This window comes from Canis lupus, chromosome 6, assembly GCF_048164855.1.
Source record: "Canis lupus baileyi chromosome 6, mCanLup2.hap1, whole genome shotgun sequence".
NCBI classification, from domain to species: domain Eukaryota; kingdom Metazoa; phylum Chordata; class Mammalia; order Carnivora; family Canidae; genus Canis; species Canis lupus.
This window is the reverse complement of record NC_132843.1, coordinates 3511320-3536702: the sequence shown is the minus strand read 5'-3', so window position 1 is coordinate 3536702 and position 25383 is coordinate 3511320. Positions and strand designations below refer to the sequence as shown.

At 37.1% G+C, this 25383-nt stretch overlaps 2 protein-coding genes across 15 annotated transcripts in view; one reads left to right on the top strand and one right to left on the bottom strand.

Annotated features, from left to right (window-relative positions):
* Positions 1–5911, top strand: part of PRELID3A (PRELI domain containing 3A) — a 50047-nt gene extending 44136 nt beyond the window's left edge. For all 4 annotated transcript variants that reach the window (XM_072828655.1, XM_072828659.1, XM_072828658.1 and 1 more), the window contains one exon: positions 5257–5911. In XM_072828655.1, coding sequence (XP_072684756.1) covers positions 5257–5364 — 108 coding nt within the window. In that variant the 3' untranslated portion in view covers positions 5365–5911. The remainder of the gene's footprint in view (positions 1–5256) is intronic.
* LOC140634911 (centrosomal protein of 76 kDa) overlaps positions 1–25383 on the bottom strand; it is a 234552-nt gene that overhangs the window by 7599 nt on the left and 201570 nt on the right. For 6 of the 11 annotated variants that reach the window (XR_012032235.1, XM_072828642.1, XM_072828644.1 and 3 more), the window contains 4 exons: positions 18957–19129; positions 15974–16064; positions 5780–5922; positions 3322–3495 (listed from right to left, as the gene is read on the bottom strand). Coding sequence is in view for 10 of the 11 variants with exons in the window: in XM_072828642.1 (XP_072684743.1) it covers positions 3322–3495; positions 5780–5922; positions 15974–16064; positions 18957–19129 (581 nt within the window). In the remaining variant the exon portion in view is untranslated. The remainder of the gene's footprint in view (positions 1–3321; positions 3496–5779; positions 5923–15973; positions 16065–18956; positions 19130–25383) is intronic. The other 5 variants (XM_072828647.1, XM_072828648.1, XM_072828649.1 and 2 more) reach the window with 1 other exon arrangement.

Below are 25383 nucleotides of genomic sequence, written 5' to 3'. Positions count from 1 at the left end.
CTGGCTGTCTTATGTTAATGTTTTCCCTAAAAACAGCCAAGGAAGATGTTGATGTAACTGATCCCACTGAATAAAGAGCCTCACCCCCATTTGCTTCCCATTCGGCTCTGCGTTTGATTGGTGGATCTAATAGAAAGACAGAATGGTCTTGTGCATTCTCACCCTGCCAGGCTTCACAGGGGCCATTGTGGTGTAGGGACACTGAAACTTAATGTTCTCAGTACAAACACATTATAATTCACTCCCACACACACACAATAGCATTGCTAACAGGCATTCTGGAATCAAACAAGCCAAATGAGAAAGCACATGACTATGAATGCAGTCAGTTTATGGAGTTTTTAACATTCAGTTCTGTCTTTCAATCAGAAAAACAAAAACAAATCTAGGTTGCAAACTTGATAAACATTAGCATTTCAAAAAAAATAGTTTGAAGAACTGTTTCTTACTAACAATCAATACAAAATTATCTCTGTCCAGGCTGACTTAAAGAAGGTTAAATTTGCTTAAAAAAGTTTTGCAGAAAAATCCTGCAATTGAATTTTTAAGAGGAAGAGCATAGTCTCTTGGAGGGTGCGAAGGTATTCTGTTCAGGAAGATTATATCATTTGCTCTAAGATGTTTAAAATATTTAAAAAAAAATCACCATCACATAATTTTGTCTTTCAATGGGAAAAGCTTTCAAAGATAACTGGATTATATTGGCTTGTCCAGTATCTACTCTGGTTTACTCCACCCTGAGAAAATAGCCTAGTGTCAAGTGGGAACAATGCACTGCCTGTGTGAAGGTTAGGCCACTAAGATTGTGCATGAGATAAGCATTGTTGGCTGCACACATCTGAATGATAGTTTTCTCAGTTTTTGACATATTTCATAAGCAGCTTTCCTACGGTCTTTTTTATTCATTAGTGATGAGTGTGACTATGGTGCATTTTCTGACAGCTAACTATGTGACAAAACTGCTGAGCTGGAACAATCTAATGTATGAATCTAGCAACTAACCAGACACTGACTACCTGAGATTTGTTGCTGTGAAGGTGGGAAGATGTCAAAATAGTGCCAGTTTAATAATTAACTTTACAACTAAGATGCCTGGGCTGGTAAACGTTTGTTTCCGGTAGATGGGAATCCTTTTTATTTGCAGGGATATCCTAGCACACACAATAGACCTGACAGGTTCTACTTCCCTCTTCTCAGTCTTAAGTCACAAATGGACTTAGTCAAGCATACTTTCAACTTGCTGCTTTGAACCATATGCAAATCCAGGACTTCATAGGACATAATAAGAAATTGTATTGGTGTATGTGTGTATTCTTGTTCTTTTTTTTTTACTTTCAAGCAAATTACTGTTGAGTAAAATAATTTCCATCGGGTCAAATGCTAATGTTTTAATTCTAGTGCTTTCCCAAGGACAACAAAACTTCAATGCAACATGAAAGAAAATAATAAATAGTTACTAGGATAGTTTTCATTATTTTTTCAATTGACCAAAGTATTAATTCAACATCCCCACAGCCAAATTAAGCCTTAACTTCAACAGATATTGCTGAGATACTAATGCTCCAAAATGTGAGGAGCACTCAGTGCTTTTAACAGTGAGTGAGAGCTTTATACTGGGGTTGGTCACTCCTCCCGTTCCCTGAACTCTGTCAAAGCCACACATGGACTCTAAAATCCCTTGGCTTCCCTGTGCTTTAATCGGACTCCTAAATTTAGAAAAGGGAAGCTAAATCTGAAAGAGTTTTTAATAAAGATTACAATATGCTATAGAACAGATGAGCCTTTAGAACTTATTTTTTATGTATGTCACTTGGCATCAGTGAGTTTTTGTTCAAAATATTCTGGTTACATTTGCCCTCAGAGGGGTCAGAGTTAGGGAGCAGAGAAATTTCAGAGCATAATGTATACTCTGGTTACTGAGCCACAGAGAGAATGGGAATGTGCATGTTTTATATAGTATTCTCAAGGAGCAAAGACTTTATATAAGTAGCAGGTATTTGAAAATTATCCAAAACCAGCATTATATCCTTGAGTTTTTAATAAACCCAAAGTAGATTTAAATTAAAACAGCACCTTTTAAGTTTAATTACTCTTCTCTTTTTTTCAAGTTTAACTTTTAAACTCAAAGTGAACTCTGCCTACATCAAGTTTAGCCTTAGTATACAGAGATCTCTGGGGAGGTTTGAAAATAAAAATGAAAATGCCCATAGATCTTCAGTAACAGCAGTAACAGTGACAAGACTTAAAATGCCATCCCTGCACCTGACCACATACTGGCCAAAGGGCCAGATCTAAAACGGGAGAAAGAATAGAGATCTATCCTCTATTTCATGACAAGTAAAGAAGAGAAAGGAATTTGATATACTTCATCACATTCAGACTCTTTTCCAAACCAAGATGCATAATAAAGAATAATAAAGAAACCAGCTGCTGGTTCATTTGTCAAGGATATGTTTCGTAAATAAAGGACCTAGGAAAGACAGAATGCTATAGGAGGTGGAACAGAGCAGCTGCAAACGCTAGTCTGCAAGGCATGCTACTCTGGGGGCAGGGGAAGCTTTCAATAAATAGGGCATAGTTCAAGAACTTCTTTATTTCACTGGGGTTTGGCAAGTATTGTATTTTCTTTAAAAACTATATTCTGTATGAGAATCTAAAAAAAATAATGAAATGCGTAATTATTTAAAATAACCACATCAATAAAAGAAAAGCTTAAAATTTCTACAGAGAAGTGAGTTGTCATAAAAACCACATAATACCCTGACCAACACAACACAGCTTTATGAAAGGTGCTGGGGAACAGAGACATTCTGAGCACAGGGTGGGCACCTGCTGTGGGGGGGGGGGGAGCACAGCCCCCTGGAGCTCATGGTGGGGTGTGTGAGAAACGGGGAGGGCTATGGTTCTATGGATGGCAGAGTTCCCATGGTTATGTGGGCTGGCAGGAGGCTGCTCTGACAGCCAAGGGAGGGAGTAAGTGCTGTCCTGATGGCGGGAAGACCCTGGGAGAACAGCACCCCATGGCTCTCAGGGAGTGCCTTGCACATGGAGAGGAGATGGCATTCCTCCTGGTATACAACTGGGTCACTCACAGGTCCCTCTAATCTGATGCTGCATTTTGAGTTTGTTGTCCTTTCAAGGTCATTTTCCTTTCAACTGAGATCATGGTGTAATCTATGCATCCTACAAAAGACTGGAATCAACGATCAGAAGCAAAGTGCCCATCTAAGCTGTTAATTGTTCAGAGCACAGGAGATGCGGTATCACTGTCAAAGAGATAGAGAGTAAAATAATTCCCAGAACCAGCAGAAAGAGGCCAACCTTTGAGGATTTCCACCTGCTGGTAAAAGCTCTCTCACATAGATAATACATAGCCCCTGCTACCCCAAACATGGCTGCTTCAAAAGGATGAGAGCTGAGCAGAGAAGCTGTTTGTATGGTAGAAAAAAGTGGTCGGAAAGGCGTCCTTGGCCAAACACTGGTTATCCTAGGAACCTGAACAATAGATAAGGGAAAAAGAAAATGGCAGGGGGAAAAGAAAAGGAGAAAATAATGCTGAACATGAGTGACCTACAAATAGTGGTTACACAGCATGAAAGAAAAACAAAATGAAACCAAACCACCACTGAGGACATTAATGGTTGATCCCACACGTGTGTGCCCACACCACTGTCTGTTCCCATACATATAAATCCGTAAACATCATGAAACCATACCTAGAGGATCTTGGAGTTCACACAGCAGAGACTTAAGATGTTGCTAACTTGGCTGTCCTGTGAGCAAATGCCCTTGTGCCTGTGAAGGCAGGGGTGAGGGGATGGGACATGCCACCAAGCAGTGCTTGTCCCCCAGCCCCTGGGGAAGGTACTGAAAGACAAGTTGCCTTTCATTTAGATGGGCAATCATCCTTAATCATTGGAACAAATGATGAAAAAAAATTACATTTCAACATTCTAAGGAAAGAGAGGGAGATACAATAAAAATAAAAAAATGAATACCAATGAAGACATTTCTGCCATTTTCAGTGGAGGGATTGTAAATACAAAAGGATTCCTTGTTTTCTTAAAGATAGCTAAAGTTTCAAATTAATTGTCATACCTTTAAAACAATACTTAACAGTCTAGAGGGTACTACCCCAAGATGAGTGTGGCTTTATGAATTTTCCAAGATAAGCTACTAGCAAGAATAGTCACTACTATAACCTAGATGTTACCTTGTATCAGCTGGTGCCCTGGGCGCTCCCAGGGAACGTGGTTCCACATGGAACCTGAACATCAAGCAGTGCTTTCCCACTGCCTTTCATAGAGACTCTTCTCTGAGGTTGCAGATTGGTTTTATCTTGCTTTTCTCCACAAAAAATAACTCACAGCCTGACCCAGCACACACTAAGAGTTCCCCGTTGTCAGGATATATACCTCTGGGCCCACGATGTGGGCTGATAGTCTTTCTTCTATTACTTCTATGGTATTTCTGTTCTAGCTGGAACTTTTTCTTAGTAGCTGAAATTCCTTTTACCTGATCTGACAGTTCCTCCACATTGACAGTTTTTAAATTTAACATTAAAAATGGTGTCCTATGATCACAAGGCCAGGTGCAGAGCTGAATGATGATAAGCTGGCTTCTAAGAGAAAAGTTGGGTGAAGAGAAGAATCTCCTAATTACTGGGGACCTGTGGTCTCTTACACACTTTTAGGCTGTGGCAATAACTCTATTTTGCTAAAGCAGTAAGTTTTTCACATTAACAAAAGTCTTTGGATTTTGAACTTTGAACCTGTCTGGTTAGAATTGTTTTTCTACTGGTAAACCACTGGTAAAGCTATATTTACTCAATGTTTCAGTGATTATTTAGCAGTTAGAGAAATTCTACCAGGAACTGACATAAAATCATTGGTTCTTTAATTGAACTGTTTGGGAACAGAGATTAAATTTCAACACCATAAATCTCTATTCAGACTTGGTATCTTCACAGTAACCACACTAAATTCCTCTACTTTGAGGGAGGGACATCTATAATTGCTTCATTTGAACCGTTGATGATTCAAGATAGCCTAAAAATATGAACGAAAATATGGAGTAAGCATATTCCAGGGCTTTTTATTCATGAATACCTGAGTAAACATTAGATATTAGTTTGCTGGTAGAATTACTGACTGAAGTCTTCATCTCCCCTTAAAATATCTGTGAAGTCAAGTGGGACTACAAAAGAATCTTTGCAGATGTCCTTTGGTTAGAGGATTTGTTACTTCTTCCTGGCAGGGTCTTACTGTCCTGGGAATCAAAAGCCACTACACCAACCTGGAAATCTTGGGAAAACAGCAAAACCGTCATCTAGTGCAAACAGCAGCTTTGGCTCCAAGATCATGAAATACACTTGAAAACAATGGACAATGGTTTGTAACGGATCAAAATTCTCCCCTCACACTTCTTCTGCCTTGATAAAATAGTGTGCAGTAGTCAGACTCTAACTTTTTGATAAGTTTTAATGATTTCTAAGTGGACTAATTCCCTTTGAAAAAAAGAAAGCATTCCTTTAATAAGAACACATATTTTCAACCACTGACAAATCTTCTGGAAAAAAAAGTACTTTAAAATGAATAAAGAATGGTCAAATGTCATTTTAAGTTACTGTGATAGCTGGTTTTCTTTAGATACTAAAAACAAAATAAAGCTATTTCAAGTTTGGAAGTTTTTTTTCTTCCTAATCATCGTCTCAAGAAAGCTAATGATAACACGTCTCTAACTGATCCTCAAGTCACTATCAAGGCTTCCAGCTACTTACAAGAGATCGGGAGCTCTGCTTGGACGGTGGCAGAAACTGTCTTACATTAGTGGGTGTTTCCTTTTCAATGGAATGTCGTCTCTGGGGTGGCTGTCGTCTCTCTGGCTGGGGTGTTGATGATATGGGCAAGAATTTTGGAGGCTCTACAGAAATGAAATTAACCAAACTGGAATGAACTTTCTTACAAAATAAAAATCTTAAGATTTTTCAATTTCTAACAGAAAACCCCTTGTCATTTGTGACAAACACAGCATTCAAAGATGAAATGTTTATTTCATTAGAGGCTTAATATTGGCGGTCCTTATGGGGATACTATGAGGATTGTTACAGAAAAATCTTTGCAAGATAAACTTTCCTACAGAAATGGAGAGGAAAAAAGAAAGAATATTTCATAATATTTATTCAAAGTCATACATAAAAACACAACTATCATCTCAGCTTTGTATATATACACACCCTCATGTTATATTCCACAGAATTTGGCAATTACAGCCTCAGGCATGTAAAATATGTGTGAAAATATGTATTCCGCGTGTCCAAAAAGACTTCCATGTCATACCAAAATTCTCAAGTGTACAGTCCTTTTATTTCTCCCTTTTAAAGATGAAATATAAAATTTTTTCCCTCCTGATGTTTATCAAAACATTATTCCTTAGGTTTAAATCAAGCTCTATTTAAATTTTGAAAAATAAATTCCAGTTTTGATGTTAATATTGTACCACTGCTCTCTTCTGCCTAGTAATATTTTGGGACAGGGTTTAAAAGGAGAATGTTTTAGGGTTTGAATGGTTCTGGATTCACACTGTGAAAACATAAGGAGAACATTAGAAATAAATTGTTGCTCACCAATTTTTTTTTTTTTTTTTGGTACTTCTTCCTACTCTCTCTGCAAAGTAAGCCTGCTGCAATGTTGTGGATGAAGAAAGTGAAAGTCAATACAAAGTTAAAAGTCATCTATTTGGACTGTCTCACCAAGAGAAATCTAGTGAGAATAAAAATAATACAATTTCCACAACCAAGAAAGATACAGAAATCCATTATGTGATTTAATTGGATCTCTATTATATTTAGTGGGCCTGGCCAAACACCAATTATAGATAGTAACCAAGGTCAGCTCCTAATATTCTTGATATAATCTGATTAAGTAAATCAAAACACTAAAGAACTTTAATCACTACAAATTCTGTGTGCATAAGAAATCAAGTCAATGTTCTATTAATATCTTAATATGTATTTTTCTCATAGAAAGTTTTTTTCCCATTGTAGTAAAACATACATAAAATATATTTAATGTCTTTATTTTTTTAAAGATTTATTTATTGTAGAGCAAGAAAGTGCACACAAGCGAGGGGAGGGGAAAAGGGAGAGAATCTTCAAGCAGACTCCCCACTGAGCACAGAGTCCAACACAGGGCTCAACCCCATAACTTAAACTACTGAGCCATGTGTAGATGCCCCTAGTGTCTTTATTTTTAACTATACAGTTTGGGGGTATTAGATATTTATATCGTTGTACAACCATTACCATCTTCCATTCCATAACTCTTCATATCTTGTAAAACTGAAACTCTGTAACCATTACAGTAATTTCCCATTCTCCCCTACCTATAGCCCCTAGTAACTACCATTCTACTTTCCGTCTCTATGACTTTGACTACTCTAAAAATCCCATGTAAATAGAGTCACAGTTTTTGTTTTTTTTTTAAGTTTTTGCCTTTTATGTGTAACTGTTGTTTTCCCTTAGCAAAATGTCCTAAAGGTTTGTCAGTGTTGTAGCCTATTGCAAAATTTCCCCGTTTTTAAGGCTAAGTAATATTCCACTGTATGGATATTTTATATTTTGCTTAGTCATTCATCCATTGATGGACACTTGGGGTTGCTTCTACATTTTAGCTATTATGAATACTGCTGCTATGAACATGGATGTGTAGCTCTTGGAAACTCTGATTTCAATTCTTTTTTTTTCTGCTTTCAATTCTTTTCCTTATATAATCCAGAATTAAAATTGCTGGATCACATGTAATTTTATTTTTAAATTTCTGAGGAGTTACACCATACTGTTTTCCACAGCGACCTGTATCATTTTACATTCCAAAAAGTGCACAGGGTTCCAATTTCTCCACGTTCTTGCCAATATTTGTTGTCTTCTAGTTTTTGTTTTGATTGTAGCCACTTTAAGGTGTGGGAGGTGGTATCTCACTGTTATTTTGATTTGCATTTCCCTAATGATTAATGATGCAGAGAACCTTTCCATGTGCTTGTTGGTCATTGGTATATCTTCCTTGGAGAAATGACCATTTGAGTCCTTTGCTCATTTTTTAATTAGGCCGTCTTTTCTGTTGTTGAGTTTCAGGATTTTCTCTACATATTCTGATATTAATCCTTTATTATATATGTAATTTGCAAATATTTTCTCCTCTTCTGTAGGTTGCCTTTTCAGTCTCTTGATAATATCTTTCAATGAATACAAGTTATTATATTCATAAACTCCAATTTGTTCACTTTTAAAAATCAGTGCCTTTGGTGTCATATCCAAGAAGTCATTCCCAAATCTAATGTCATGAAACTTTTGTCCTATGTTTTAAGAATTTTATTATTTTAGGTCTTACATTTAGGTCTTTAATCCATTTTGAGTTACTTTTTGTATATGGTGTTAGGTAGGAGTCTAATTTCGTTCTTTTTTTTTTTTTTTTTAATTCTTAAAATTAAAAAAAAATTCCTTTAAAGATTTTTGCTTATTTGAGGAAGAGAGAGCAAGCAAGAGCAGTGGCGATGGGCAGAGGGAGAAGCGATTCCCTGCTGAGCAGAGGGTTGACTCAGGGTTCCATCTCAGGACCCTGAGATCCTGACCCAAGCTGAATGCAGATAGATGCTTAACTGACTGAGCCACCCAAGTGCCCTTAACTTCACTATTTTGCATGTGGATATCCAGTTTTCCCAGCATCATTTGTTTAAAGACTATTTGCCCATTGAATGGTCTTGGCACACTTGTCAAAAATCTTTTGACCATATAGGTAAGGTTTATTCTGAGCTCTCTATTCTATTCCATTCATTGAGATACATCTGTCTCTATGCTAATACCAGAGTATTTTGATTACTGTAGCTTCTAATAAGTTCTGAAATCAGGAAGCATGAATTCTCCAGTTCTATTCTTTTTCAATATTGTTTTGGCTACTTGGGTCCCCTGAGATTCCATATGAATTTTTTTTTTTTATAAATTTTTATTTATTATTTATGATAGTCACAGAGAGAGAGGCAGAGACACAGGCAGAGGGAGAAGCAGGCTCCATGCACTGGGAGCCTGACGTGGGATTCGATCCCGGGTCTCCAGGATCGCGCCCTGGGCCAAAGGCAGGCGCCAAACCGCTGCGCCACCCAGGGATCCCTCCATATGAATTTTAGAACGAATTGTCTTCTATTTCTGCAAAAATGTCATTGTTATTTTGATAGGGATTACATTGAATCTGTAGGTCACTTTGGGCAGCGTAAACATTTTAACAATATTAAGTCTTCCAATCCATGAATACAGGATGTATTTCCCTTTATTTATGTCTTAATTTCTTTCAGCAATGTTTTGTGGTTTTTAGTGAGCAAGACTTTCACTTCCTTGGTTAATTCCTAAGTATTTTATTCTTTTTGATACTATTATAAATGGAATTGCTTTTGTAATTTTCTTTTCTGATTGTGTATAGAAATGCAACTGATTTTTTTTGTGGTTTTATATTTTGCTACTTTACTGAATTCATTTATTCTAAGAGGTTTTTGTTTTTGTTTTGTGTGTGTGTGTGTGTGTGTGTGTGTGGAATATTTCAGGGTTTCTTTACACATAAGATCCTATCATCAGAGATGATTTTCTCTCTCTTTTTTTTTTTTTTTTCGAGTCTGGCTGCCCCTTACTTCTTTTTCTTGCCAAATTGCTCTTACTAGCATTAGCAGTACTATATTGAAGAGAAATGAGGAAAGCAGGCATCCTTGCCTTGTTCCTGTTTCTTAGAGGAAATCCTTTCAGTGTTTACTCACCATGGAGTATGATGTTTGAGGAGGGTTTTTCAATATGGCTTTTATTATGTTGAGGTAGTTTCCTTCTATTCCTAGTTTGTGAAGTTTTTATCATGAAAGGTGTTCAATTTTGTGTTAAATGCTAATTTAGCATCAATTGAAATAATCCTGGGGTTGTTTTTCTTTACCCCATTTATGTGGCAAATTATACTAATCAATTTTTATATGTTGAACCATCCTTGAAGTCAGGAAAAAAATCCCACTTGGTCAGGATATACAATCCTTTAAATATACTGCTGCATTCTGATTGCTAGTATTTTGTTAAAGATCTTTTAAAAAATCAGTATTTGGGGCAGCCCGGTGGCTCAGCGGTTTAGTGCCGCCTTCAGCCCAGGGCCTGTTCCTGGAGTCCCGGGATTGAGTCCCATGTCGGGCTCCCTGCATGGAGCCTGCTTCTCCTCTGCCCGTGTCTCTGCCTCTCTCTCTGTCTCTCATGAATAAATAAATAAAATAAATATAAAAAATAATTAAAAAAAATAAAAGATCAGTATTTGTAAAGGGTATTGGTTTGTAGTTTTCTGTCCTAGTAGTGTCTTTGTCTTTTGTGTCAGGATATTGCTGGTCTCATAAAACAGGTTAGAAAGTATTCTCTCCTCTTCAATTTTTTTGGAAATGTCTGAGAAGGATTGGTAGTTGTTTTAAATGTTTGGAAGAATTTACCAGTAAGGCATCAGAGTCAGGCCTTTTCTTTGTAGAGAGAGTTTGGGCATACTAATTCAATATCCCTTCCACTGGGATGCCTAGGTGGCTCAGTGGTTGAGAGTCTGCCTTTGGCTCAGGGCGTGGTCCTGGAGTCCTGGGATCGAGTCCCACCATTGACCTCAGCATGGATCCTGCTTTTCCCTCTGCCTGTGTCTCTGCCTCTCTCTCTGCTCCTCTGTCTCTCATGAATAAATAAATCAAATCTTTAAAAGAAAACGACAATATCCTTACTAGCTATTGGTTTAGTCAGATTTTCTCTTGCTAGGTCCAGCATTTCTAGGAATTTGTCCATCTTACTAAGGTTATCCAATTTGATGGTAATTGTTCATGATACTCATAACTCTTTTTATTTCTTTTTTTTTAAATATTTTTTAATTTATTTATGATAGTCCTATAGAGGCAGAGAGAGAGGCAGAGACATAGGCAGAGGGAGAAGCAGGCTCCATGCACCTGGAGCCTGACGTGGGATTCGATCCCGGGTCTCCAGGATTGCGCCCTGGGCCAAAGGCAGGCGCCAAACCGCTGCGCCACCCAGGGATCCCCTCTTTTTATTTCTATAGAATCAGCAGTAATGTTTCCCCCTTCATTTCTGATTTTAGTAATTTGAGTCTTTTTTCTTAGTCCATCTAGCCAAAAGGTTGGTTAATTATGTTGATATTTTTAGTTTCATTGATTTTCTCCATTGTTTCTCTTTGTTTTTCTCTGGTTTAATCTTTATTATTTCCTTCCTTCTGTTAATTTTGTGTTTAGTTTGTTCTTCTTTTTCTAGTTCCTTAATTTGTAAAGTTTCATTGTTGGTTCATTCATTCACTCCTTCCTTTCTTTTTAAAAATCAGAACATTTATTGTCCAACTAATCACTGAAATTTCTTGTTTTTAATGTTAAGAGTTTACAGTAACAAATTTCACCTTAGCACTATTTCCACTGTGTCCCATAGTTTTGGTACATTGTGTTTTCACTTTCATTCATTTTTAAGTATTTTCTAAACTCTCTGATGGTTTCTTTTTTGATCCACTAATTTTTAAAAAGTGTGTTAATTTCCACAGTTTTGTGAATTCTTTAGTTTTCCTTTTGTTATTGTTTTCTAATTTTGTCCTATCATGGCCAGGGAAGATACTCTGTATGATAAGTATCCTTTAAAATCTATTAAGACTTAAACTATAACATATGGTATATCCTTAAAAACATCCCACGTGCCCTGGAGAAATGTATTGTTGTTGCGGGGAGTGTTCTGTCTCTCTCAGATCTAGCTGGTTTATCATACTGTCCAAGTCCTCTATTTCCTTAACCTCTGCCTTGTTGTTCTTATCCATTATTGTGAGAAGGGTACTGAGGTCTCTATTATTGTAGAATTGCCTATTTCTCTTTCATTTCTGATAGTTTTTGCTTTATATATTTCGATGGTCTGTCATTAGGTGCATAAATGTTAATAATTGTTCTATCTTCTTACTACATTGAACCTTTTATTAACATTGTGTCCTTAATTTGTCTCTTGTAACCTTTTTTTTTTTTTAACTTAAAATCTATTTTGCCTGATATGAGTATAGTTTCCCTAAGCTTTCTTTTGGTTATTATTTGCATGGAATATCTTTTCCATCCTTTCACTTTCAATCTGTTTGTGTTTTTTTTTTTCTGTTTGTGGTTTTGAATCTCAAGGGAGTCTCTTCTAGCTAGCATACAGTCGGATCATGTGTTTTTATCCATCTTGCCAATCTCTAGCTTTTGATTAGAGAGTTTAATTAATTTACATTTAAAGTAATTACTGCTTAGGAGGGACTTTCTCATTGTGCTATTTGTTTTCTATATGCCTTATAAGAGCTTTTGTCCCTCATTTCCTTCATTCTTGTCTTTCAGGTTAAAAGATTTTTTTATAATGAGAAGTTTAAATTCCTTTCCCATTTCTTTTCATGCGTATCCTGTAGCTATTTTCTTGGTGGTTACCATGGAGACTACATTTAACATCCTAAAATTATACACTTTGATTTGGATTTATAGCAGCTTAATTTCAGTAATGCACAAAAACTGTCTCGCACAGCTCTGTCCCTTTTGGCTGTTGGTGTCACAAAATTACATTTTTATACACGGTCTTCCACAAAAAATGGATTAATAATTCTTTCAAATGTATTAGTCTCTCAAATTATGTAGCAAACAGAAAGTGCAGTTACAAACCATTGTTACACTACTATTAGCTTTTCTAATTGTCCATGTATTTTTACTGAGATCTTTATTTCTCTCATGGCTTTGATTTATTGTCTAGTGTCCTTTCATTTCCCCCTGTAGGACTACTGAGCATTTCTTACAGGGAAGGTCAAGTGGTTATAAACTCCCTCAGCTCTTGTTTATCTGGGAATGTTTAAATTTCTTCCTTCCTTTGGTAAATAGTTTTGCTGGATATAAGATTGTTGGTGGACTTTTTTTTTTTTAAGCACTTTGAATATACAGATTTCCTCCACTATCTGAGAGTAGAGCATTTCTGTGAAGCCTTCTGTAAGCTGAAATGGCATAAACCAAAGAAGCAATTGAAACACTTTGTAAAAGTGAAAATCTTCTTTGGATTTCGATGAATTAGCTAGAACAGGTATTAATGTTGGTCTTTCATAAAAAGTGAAGTGATGGAAAGCAAACTTTCAGATAGTGGGATGGAGAGCTGTATTGGGCCCAGTCTCCTGGCTTCCAAAGTTTCTGATGAGAAATATGCTGAAAATCTCCTTGAGGATCTCTTGTATGTGGGGACTCACTTCTCTCTTGTTGCTCGGTTTTTGGCTTTTGGGATTACAATGTGTCTCAGTGTGGGTCTCTTATAGTAGTTGAGCTGCCTGAATGTTTATATTCATGTCATTCCTCAATCTGGTAAGTCTCAGCCATTATTTCTGCCAGGAATCTTTCTGCCCTTCTTTCTCTCCTCTCCTTCAGGGACTCCCACAGAGCAAATGTCAGTCCACTTGTTGCTGTCCCACAGGTCTCTCAGTCTCTGCTTTTTTCCAATCGTTTTTCTTTCTGTTCCTCGGACCTGATACCCTCCACTGTCCTATCTCCAAGTTTGCTGATTCTTTCTTCTGCCTGCCCAAATCCACCTCTGAATATTCTAGTGAATATTCAATATTCATTTAAGTCACTGGAATTTTCGGCTCTAGAATTTTTGTTTCATTTTAGGTTTTCTAGCTCTTTATTGATCTTTTCATTTTGTTCGCATATTGTGTTCTTGACTTTCTCCACATCTTCTTTGATTTAGTTCTTTGAACATTTTTATAAAAGTATTTTATTTATTTATCTGACAGTGAGAACTAGCACAAGCCGGGAAGCAGCAGGCAGAGGGACAGGGAGAAGCAGGCTCTCCCCTAAGCAGGGAGCCTGACTTGGGGCTCCAGGACCCTGGGATCACGACCTGAGCCAAATCAACTGACTGAGTCACCCAGGCGACCCCTCATTGAGTATCTTAAGACAGTTTTTAAAAAGTCTGTTTGGCATATCCCCCTCTTTTTCTGGGACAGTTTCTGTTGATTTCTTTATTCTGAATGGGCCATACCTTCCTATTTCTTAGTATGCCTTATGTTTTTTTGTTGTTGTTGAACACTGGACATTTGAATCTAATAATGTGGTAACTCTGGAAATCAGATTCTATCCCTTTCCCGGGATCTGCTGGTTTTTTTTTTTTTGTTATGGTTTTTGCTTATTGTCATCTTGATTGCTATAGGCTGTCAATATGCTGAGGATCACCGTGAGATGTAAACTTAGGATCTTCTCAAGTCTTTTATGAGCCATTCCCTGGGCATGCATAATTACTTTATAATTTCCCCTATTTATGTAGTTTCTGAATATCCTAGTTTTTAATATCTGGCTCCCAAAAGGGAGAAAGCTAAAAATGAAGGGAGTGTGGGGGAGAAGGAGGCTAGCCCTTATGATCCCCTGGAAGTCACTTTAGCATGCAGGGAGCTTGCAACAAAGCAACAATAATCATTGTCTGCCTCTTTGTCTACATGTTTGGAATCAGATGTAGCAATCAGTAACCAGAGGAGAGATGCCCAATATTTGGAGGACAGGGTCCTTTTTGCCCACCCTAGCTCCTGTAAGCTATGTGCAAGCTGCTTTAGGAACAGTACATTGCTGCCTGCCATGTGGCTGGGGGTGAGGCATGAGTAATTGCTATTGTACAATTTTTCATCTAAATCTTCCCCTGTGGGTGCCTAGGTCAGTTAAGCATCCATCTTTGGCTCAGGTCATGATCCCAGGGTCCTGGGATGGAGGTCTACATGGGGCTCCCTGCTATGTGGGGAGTCTGCTTCTCCCTCTCCCTCTGCCCCTCCTCTCTGCTTGTTCTTTTTCTCTCTCAAATAAATAAAAATCTTTAAAAAAATAAAATAATCTTCCCCTCAAAGTTGCAAGCCTTCAGCAGACTCAGAGTTCCAAAGGACTTATGTCAAACTCTGCCAGTACAACTGTTGTCTAGGTGGGAGACAGATTTCTGATGCTTCCTACTCCACCATCTTCCCAGAATCCTCTCCTTTAATGTATAGTTTTTAAAGCTTTTATAATAATCTTATACATGAAAAAGATTATTAAAAACATTTAGAAATGGGGTGCCTGGTTGGTTCAGTTGGCTGGGCATCCAACTCCTGATTTCAGCTAAGGTTGCGATCTGGGGATTGTGGGATCAAGCCCTGCATCAGGCTCCATACTCGATGTGAGGTCTGCTTGAGATTCTTTCCCTCTGTCCCTCCCCTCACTTGCACTCTCTCTCTCTGATAAATAAATCTTTTTAAAAAAAGTATTTATAAATCACTTAACTTTAGATTCTGCATTCAGAACCTATGAAGAGTTATTTTTTTTAAGGTTTTATTTATTTATTTGACAGTGAGAGCGATCAAGTGTGTGGGAGAGAACACAAGAAGGGGGGCAACAAGCAGAGGGAGAGGGAGAAGCAGGTTCCCCACTGAGCAAGGAGCCTGATGCGGGGCTCAATCTCAGGACCGTGCATCATGACCTGAGCTGAAGGCAGACACTCAACCAACAGAGCCACCCAGGCACCCCCTTAGGAAGAGTTATAAAGGCATTTTTAATATCTATATATGTATGTGGGTATGGATATGTATGGGAATGATAACAAGTATGATTATTTAGGGCTCCCAGCTTCAATTCAGACAAGTAGGTAAATTAATCTAAAAAATACATATAGACAATTGACTTACTCCTTACAACTAGTATCTGTAAACCCAAAGGTGATTGATCTAAGAACCTGAGGCCCAGTTATCAGTTTAGCCCTACTTTACCATATCACTTTAGGAATGTAACAATATTTTTGATCCTGACTAGTGAAATGTCAGGGTTAGTTCTTTCTACCCCCAACGATCACAAAGCGCTTTGGAATTCCCTATTCCAGGTTCAGTGTATTTTGGGCAGAATCTGTTGCTAGCTCTTTTGTACCAAAGATACTCACTCTTCCTTGTGGACACAGCCTCTGCTAAGGGATCTTCAAGGAAGGAGGGAGATACACTGCTGCTGCTGGTAGACTTGTGCAGAGTTTCTTCCTGAGAAAGGTATGGGCAGAGAAATAGAAGACTCCTAAGACATTAGTGCTCTCATGCTGATAACATTTTACTATTAAAGATTTATTTTAATGTGAGGCCCTGAATTATGTCAACAGTTCAAGGCAAACAACACAAACTAGGAGAGATCTAAGATTAGACTGATCTGGATTTGTGTCTTGCCTTTGTCCCTCATTAGAGGGACATGATACATAAAGTTTCTTGCCTCAGTTTCTTCATTTGGTATTTAATGCCATTTTTACACTGTGCTATTGGATTAGATGAGATAATACACTCAAAATGCTTAATACATTATGAGGCACACAGTAAATCGTAGTTAATATTATTATTAGGGGAATACTTAACACATTTATAAAAGTAGTAGATTGGTAGCTGCATGAAGGTGGATGCTATGTGTCTCATTCATTGTTGTTAGTAACAATTGTTAGTAAGTAATGAATAAATATTAATATTTATTGAATAAATGGATGAAAATAATTCAAAGAATGTCATATGAATCTAGAAAAATATCTACATTATGCAAAATAACATTTAAATTCCTATTACCAGTGAGACCAGACCTTCTTAATAATTTGTTTCAGATTATATCAAGATAAAGTACAATATTTATTCATGAAAAATTTACTACCTTCTATGTGATTGAGGATGTACATAAACTACATGACGATGTATTTCTATAATATCTACAGAAAACTGCTAAATATTTTTAAATGTGGAAGAAAGAAAATTAGATTAAAATATTCACCTATGATTACGTGAGACAAATAGTGAAAATTCCCTCTGATCTACTTAGTTAAGGTGACTTTAAGAATTAATTTTGCCATTCACAAAAAAGTGTCCTCACCCAAAACCTACTTCTGAAAGCACTGGTTTCAAACAAGCTACAATACAAAGGATCTGCTCAAAGAAAAGGAGATGAAAAAAGGCAATGTAAACCATACAGTTCAAACAAAGGAGGTCTGAACAGTGACCTACCTCCTCACTCTTGGTACATACCATGAAAAACAAATCAAGCAATGTAACCAAAGCCTCAACTCAAGACACAGTGTAGAGGTCACACAAATCTCCGGAAAAGCTAGCAGGCAACTAGAATGACCTCCTTCTGCTTATGGACGGTCAAAAGAAATAAAAGCTAAGAGTATTTCTTACGAAAAGAGAAAGGAGCCATACACAATACTCCCAAATGATTATGAGGTGAGGTGGGTGTCACCCTGATTTCAACAGCAGAAACCATGCCCCCACCTCACATAACTTAGCCCATCTTTCTCAGAAACACTTCTAAAGCCCAATTTTACAGAATTCTGAGCATGTCCTTACCTTCCACACCACTCCTCTTTACTGCTTTGACCTGCTCTCACTGTGAACAACTAAGAGCCCATCCTAGAGCACCCAGGTGAGTACAAGTCGGTCAGTAAGAAACAGAGAAGTGATGAGGACTCTGTCATGGTTCAAGGCCTTTTGGGATTTGTGCCTAGAAGTTATTGATGGTCCTCTGCCCCTGTATGTCCACCACAGGCAGCTGCACCTAATTTCTCACTACTTGAAAACTAATCTTCATTAGGATTAGGTGCTGGCCCAGAGGAATCACAAAGACCCTCAGAAAAGTGCCAGGAGATCTGGGAAGTCAGATTTCTTGAGAGAGAGAGAGAGAGAGAGAGAGAGAGAGGGAGGGAGGGGGAGAGGGAGGGGGAGGGGGAGGGAGAGGGAGAGGGAGAGGGAATGTGGGTGTAGATGCCTGTTTGGCTTGCCCTGTCATGTCCACTCCCTTGACCAAACACTTTCTCCTGGCTGGGGGATCCTGATGGGCTCTGATCTCTCAAACTACTGCCAGGCCTGCTTTCTGAAACTTGCTTGTTTGTACTGTCTGGTCCGGTTACTGGTCTCTGACACTCATTAGACGAGGCCTTTTCTAGTTCTACATCCTGACCAGTGACTCTTAACCAGGTTCTGGTTGGAACAAGGTCACTTCCAGAACTCCTTCTGCTCCTTCAGTGCTGCTTTGCTCCAAGGGTGGTACTGAAGGCTGCCAGAGTCATCAGAAATCAGTCTGGGTAATTAAAGAATAATTCCTTAATTCTAACTTGGATGAATGTGGAACGGATGAAGCCAGCAACCACGACAGCAAACAGAAGTTGAGAGGCTGGCTATGTGTGTGTATTATCTGTCTGGCAGGGCCTGGGAAGGAGGAGGCAAGAATATAATTTCATTTTACACAGGGGGAGATGTGACCTTACTGATGCTGAGGACAAAGGGATTGAGAGAAATTTGGGAAGCACCAGCATTCTAACTGTTCCTGGAAAACAGGGAGGATATCAACTCTTCCTCCAAAGGGCAGCAGGGAAAAGATGAAATCTGGAGAACCCTAGCAGAGTTTTCTTTTACAGACCGGTCCATTGATATTACTATCACAGAAAGAACAAGCTTCACTATGGGTAGGTATGTGTGTGAGAGAGAAAAATCCATGGAAATAGACTTTTCTTTTTCCGTCCCCCAAAACAAAGGGAAACATGTGGGAAGATATGTTTCCTTCCCCCAAAACAAAGGGATTTCCTTCCCCCAAAACAAAGGGAAACAAAGGGAAGATGTTTACATTTTTTTAAAGTTATATTAATACCACTATAATCTAAGATCATACAAATATTTCAAAATCTATTCTATAAACTATGGCCACTATACTGGTCTTTCATGAAAAACACAAAATCCATTGTTTCATTTCCTGCTAAACAAATGAATTTCAATCCCAACTTTATTGACTGAAAGATGGGAAGAGATTAAGCACCAACTTATGCAACATGATTAGTAAACTAGGTCAGAGAGGGCTTGCATTCTGAACATGGAGTCAAGATGTGTGTAACAGGCTCTCATGGGACTTACCTCGGAGTCAGAGCTGTCCAGTTCAGCCAGAGTTGGAGCTTTGAGGAGCTTCTTCCGCTGCACAGGCACCTGCTGTGCAGCACTCAATCCATTTTCTTTTGTTTGTGATGGGAAACCTCCATTCACCATTGAAGATTCCACAGTGTTCTTTGGAGATTCAGGAGTATTTACATCTGGTGAAAGACAGGAAAAAGCTTACCTTTTTCAAGCTAAGAAAGGTAATCAATCAGCAGGCCAAATACACTTTCCCAAGTACCTGGACTTGGTAGCACAAACCACAAACCAGGGGACATGGCATTTCCAGGTCACACAAATACAACACAGAGGCATCTATGTATAAAACATTGTTTGATATTAACTGTCAGATTAAAGAAAACCTTTAAATGAATCATAATAAATTTACATTTATACATCAGAATTTAGAGCTGGATGGAATCCTATAGATAACTGACTCTAACTTCTGAATCTTGCAGAGACCCAGAGAGGCTAGTTTTACTTCATAGTCTCCAAAGAGCTAGTGGTAAATGGACCAAAGTGCTGGTATACACAAAGCCATAACAGGCATATGGCTTTAAGACTTGAAAATGGTTTAATTTAAAAAACAAAATAGTGAATAGTCTATATTCATATAAACATGAACACAAAGAATCTGGGATACATTCTCTCTGATAAGGGTGACTTAGATTATTCAGAGGTCAAATCTGGGCGGGAAGGGAATACAACAGGTTAAAGAAATGTGGCAGCAGAGTATAGAGTACCCAGTACAGGGCACAGAGTATGTAATATATGAGTACAGAGCATGGAGTATACAGTATAAAGTATGGACTACAGAGCACAGAGTAGTATAGAGAGTACCCAGTACAGACTACAAAATATAAAGGATATAGTATATAGTTCATAGTACAGAGTACATTTTTTTAAAGTTTAAGAGACTTTAGTTTGAATATGCCTATCGTTCATTAAATTTAATTTTTCATAGTGCATAGCTATGTACCAAAGTATACAGGGAAAAAATAAACATTAGAAATACCTAAGGATGGAAGTATACAGGCAAAGAAGACATTCAGTACATACCATGAACAGGCTTAGAAGCATCCTAGGACAGTATCCATTAGAAAAGAATGAAAATCATGCAAAAAAAAATCTATCCAAATCATGGAAGGCAAATGAAATCAGTATAGTTATAGTTATAGTTTCTTGTATGGGATAAAGTATACATGTTCTTTGGATTGAAAACTCAATACAAATAAATATGGCTTGGCTTCTATGTCCAAGCCAAAAATTATCTATAGAAGTAACAAGTGTAGATGCTGCATGTGACAATAAAATATTAAAGGCCCCAGTATATAGTATAGAGTATGTAGTATAGAGGAGAGTACAGAATATATAGTAGTACACAGTAGAGAATACATATAGAGTGTATATTGTATAGAATACAGAGTACAGATCCGAGCGCAGGGTACAGATCATAGAATGTATACAGTTTATGGTATGGAGTACAGAGTATATGCAGCATATAGTATATAGAGTATACAGAGCACAAAATATATAGTATAGAGTATAGGGCACAGAGTATATAGAGCAATGTACATACTACATATAAAGTACAGAGTACAGAGAATATAACATGAAGCATACAGTAGCGTATGGAGTAGAGTACAGAATATACAGTACAGAGTACAGACTAGAGAGTACAAAGCACAGAGTATAGAATACAGAGTAAGAGTATTGAGTACATAGTATAGAGGACAGGTAATATAATATAGAGTTCACAGCACAGACTATGAAGTACAGAGCATACATTATAGTAAGATGCAGATGATTTGGGTTCAAAGGCTAGCTCTGGTGGTAGTTGTCTGACCGTGAGCAAGTTACCTAGCCTCTTATTTCATCACCTGTAAAATGGGCCTAACAACAGACATGGGCTCCTTTTGAAGATTAAGTTAACAATTGCATATAAAATACTCAATACTGTGTGTAATAAAGGCAACACACAATAAATGTTGGCAATTATGAACACTGATTTTTATCTCCATTTGTAACTAACTTAAGGCTCAGGGTGACTTAGCCAGTCACACAGCTAGTGTGCGGAACAGCTGATACTTGATTCCTTGTTAGTAGTGACTCAAAAGACCAACTTTTTGCCCCTGTACTCTGTATTCACTCTTACAGTGTAAGTGGAACTAATTTTCCTCAGTATTTCAAATGATGTTTTAAACACAGACAACATGGAATTGCACATGGAATAGTCTGTGAAACTCCTGCAGTTGAAAGTAAAGGGCACACTAAGCTCCGTTAGGATGGAAAGCACTATAACTGCAGTTACTGTAAAATATTATAGTTTCCTTCACAACATACAACTTTTATATCCTTGGAGCTTAAGAGGTGGATTTCCAAAAAACATTCAGTGAATAAACATGTTCTAGTCCCACCTTCCTTAACATTATTAAAAGAATAATATAAATTATTACAAGTGATGTGTATATCTAGTTTCATATTTACAATTTTTGCTATTTTTAGAGATCAAGGTCAGAGCACATGCCCTTTTGAATGAGAAGAAAGAGTCTGAGTAAGCAAGGAAGGACGCAGGAAAGTAAGAAAAGGAAAATGGATCCGTCAATCATTTATTTATTTAACACAAATATTTTATAATTGAAAACCTGACAACACATGCACTAATTTTCTTATTTCCTTTCCAGATGTTAAGTAGCTCTAATAAAAAGAAATAACTGGAAGAGGGGCTGCGCTTGACGGGCAAAAGGGCAAAAACTGCAAGTTTTTACACAAATTTATATGTTAAAATCTTCAAATAAATCTTTCCTGAGAGGATGTAGAGAGCAGTAGACTGCCACACTTCGGAGAGTAGTTTTAAAGTTTTCCAGAAAGCAAAGGAGGAAATGATTAGGCTAACTGAATAATTTCTATTCAAGAAAAAAGGTAGGGTTCAAATACAGTCTTGACGCATATTTTAAAAGACCTTATTCTATAGTTTATATTCTTTTATCCACTTCCTATAGAATGACTCACATAAGTTGTAGTAGTTAGGCTTTCCAGAGAAAGCATAAAGTTCAAATACACACATCTTTGTCCCCTCTCAGCTGCCCAGATTCCAATCCAGGTGCCCACACTGCAGGTACTGTGAGAAGAGAAACAGCTTTCTGAGGTGGGTCACATTTCCAATCCTCCAAATCAGAGCTTTCCTAAGGGTGAAACTACTAGTAGTGCATGGAGGAACACTGGAGGTTTTAACGGTTTTAACGGTTATATATTCATTTAATGCTTCAGAAAAATACATCAGATACATGGCTTTATGGATGTTTTTCCTTAAGAAATTTTTAAGAAGTCATTGATGGTAGATTAAAATAATTTAAATAATACTGGTGGTACTGAAAGCCTGGCAAAAATCATGAGGGTGGCATTTGACCTAAAGTTTAGGGAATATTGGCTGCCATGAGTTCATTTCATTCTCAGTGCAGAAGATCTGAGAAACTACCTAATAGGTCTCTACTTGCGTGAACTGTATCTACTATGAGATCGATAATTGACCAAAACTACTGAAATAACCACCTTGTGCTGAATTCAAAGCTTTGAGATAAATGGAATTGATGAAAAAAAAAAACAAAAAACAAAACAAAAAAAAAAACCAAAAAAAAAAAAAACAAAAAAACGTAACCAGTTTCAGGATATCCACATATAGACCTAAATACTGTGTGTGACTTTACCTTATACTATATATTTATAAAAGACCTAGTTGAACATATTTTTAAGAGAAATGTTTAAGTAATTTGATTACTTATAACTTTCTGTTCAAATAAAGAAATCCTTATTATTACTTCAATGTAACAAGTGAGAAAACCAGGGACTTGCATAAGACTTTGTACTTCTATATAAGACAGAAATTCCTGAGAAAAAACTGGTGATATTTATAAACAAGCAAAATATTCAACATGCTAGCTATGGCATTAGAAGTCACATACCTCAGGTATAGAATCTAAAATGCATAACCATGAAATTAAATGCTTTATGTAATAACTTTATATGTGTTAAGAAACACCCAACTGTTGTCTTACTTGGGGGAAAAATGACTGTGATATAGATTATATATTTAGTGTTTGCATTGCAAAAATAAATTACACTTACCTTAATTAATGTTGAATGGATTAAGATTTTCCACTAAGTATTACTATTTTTAAGACATACCTAAGCAGAATATACTTCATTATGTCTCATTCTATACTTAAGTTCAGAGCCATTAACTATACTATATATTTAAATATTTATTACTTAGTGTGTTAATTTCCCAACTTAGAGAAGAACTGTATCCTATTCTTTGTATTTGGTTAAAAGAATGGATTTTTTTTCCCATTTATTATTTGAGACATTTAAATTGACTAGTCAAAATGCAACAATGAAAACACAGAAGTAGCTAGCACAAGAAATTGAGAATGAAGCACATGGAAATCATGAAGTGCAATGAAGTAGCAAATGATAAGCAGTTAAAAGCAAATAAAAAATTTGGCTACTCTTTTACATCATGGAGGGTAAGAGCTTTCTTCCCAAATCAGAAGCCACCATATAACCTATATGAACACAAAATACACACACACACACATATATATATATATAAAATCCAAAGTAAAAAATATATATATATATATAGTGTGGGGGGGCATGCAAATTGTCCAGATCAGCCACCTGTGCTTAATTTACGTTAGCCAAGAATCAATGTGTTTAGATAGCCGCTACTCCATTATAGTTCAACAGATGGAAGCATCTCCAGAAAAGAGACAGTCTCTTTAATATATACTGCCAACTTTTGGAGAATATCAGTGACAAATATGTACCAAAACATTCCTGAGTTTATTTTCCAGACCATTTTTATAAGTTTTTTTTTCTTTTTTACATTTACTCCACAAATGTAGGTAAAATAAAAATTTTCAAATGAGTAAAGAAAATAGAAAAAGTTCTTCAGTGGTCAGCCAAAAGTAGTAAGATTGTAAAATATTTATCTGAATTTTTTAAAAGCCCTAATAACAGTGATGCCTGAGACCTACGAATCTAAACACAAATTTAAAAACAGTAGGAAATTAGTTTAGCAATTGGAGGATGCTCAGTAAATATTCATAAAAAGAATAAGATACTAGAACTCTTTGGCTCTTTAAATATGAATTTGTATATAAGGTATGCCAACAATTCCAGAGCATATGAAAGAAAACTCTGGAGGAAAATATTAATGTCAACAACTCATTTCATTTTACATTCGAAAAACAGTTCCTAGGGGTGCCTGGGTGGCTCAGTCAGTAAGCGACTGCCTTTAGCTCAGGTCATGATCTCAGGGTCCTGGGATTGAGCCCCACATCAGGCTCCCTGCTTGGCAGGGATTGAGCCTGCTTCTCCCTCTCTCTGCCTCTTCTCATGCTTGCACTCTCTCTCAAATAAATAAAATCTTTAAAAAACAAACAAAAAAAACAGCTTCCAAAGTAAAAAATTCTAATTTGCAAAAATATTTTATTTGGATTAAGTTGGTTTTGAAAATTCACTCATATATTGGGATCCCTGGGTGGCTCAGTGATTTAGCGCCTGCCTTTCACCCCAGGGCGCGATCCTGGAGCCCCGGGATCGAGTCCCATGTCGGGCTCCTGGCATGGAGCCTGCCTCTCTCTCTGTCTCTCTGCCTCTCTCTATGTCTATCATAAATAAATAAAATCTTTAAAAAAAAAAAAAGAAAATTCACTCATATATAAAAACTCAATTTAAAAAGGGGTTGATTTCAGAAATCAAATTTAGTTAATGGTTGTTTCACTATTAATCCCTGTCTATTTAACAGCAAGTATCTAAACTTGTTCTACAAGCCCAGAACACATTAATTATACAGTTGACCCTTGAACAAGGCAAGAGAGACCTCCATTCCCAATCAAAAATCTGCAAATAACTTTTGTCTCCAAAAAACTTAACTGCTAATTAAGTCTACTGTTGACTGGGAAACTTACTGATAATATTAACAGTCAACGGACAAATATATATATATATATATATATATATATATATATATATATATATATATATATAAAGATTTTATTTATTTATTCATGAGAGACACAGAGAGAGAGAGAGAGAGAGACAGAGACAGAGAGAGACACAGACACAGGCAGAGGGAGATGCAGGTTCCATGCAGGGAACCCGACGTGGGACTCGATTCCGGGTCTCCAGGATCAGGCCCTGGGCTGAAGGCGGTGCTAAACCGCTGAGCCATCCTGGCTGCCCAACGGACATATATTTTGTATGTTATACTTATCATATATATGTGTGTGTGTGCATATATACTGTATTCTTAAAATAAAGCTAGAATAATATATTTTTTAAGATTTTATTTATTTGAGACACACACACACAAAGACAGAGAGAGAGAATGAGACAGGCAGAGGGA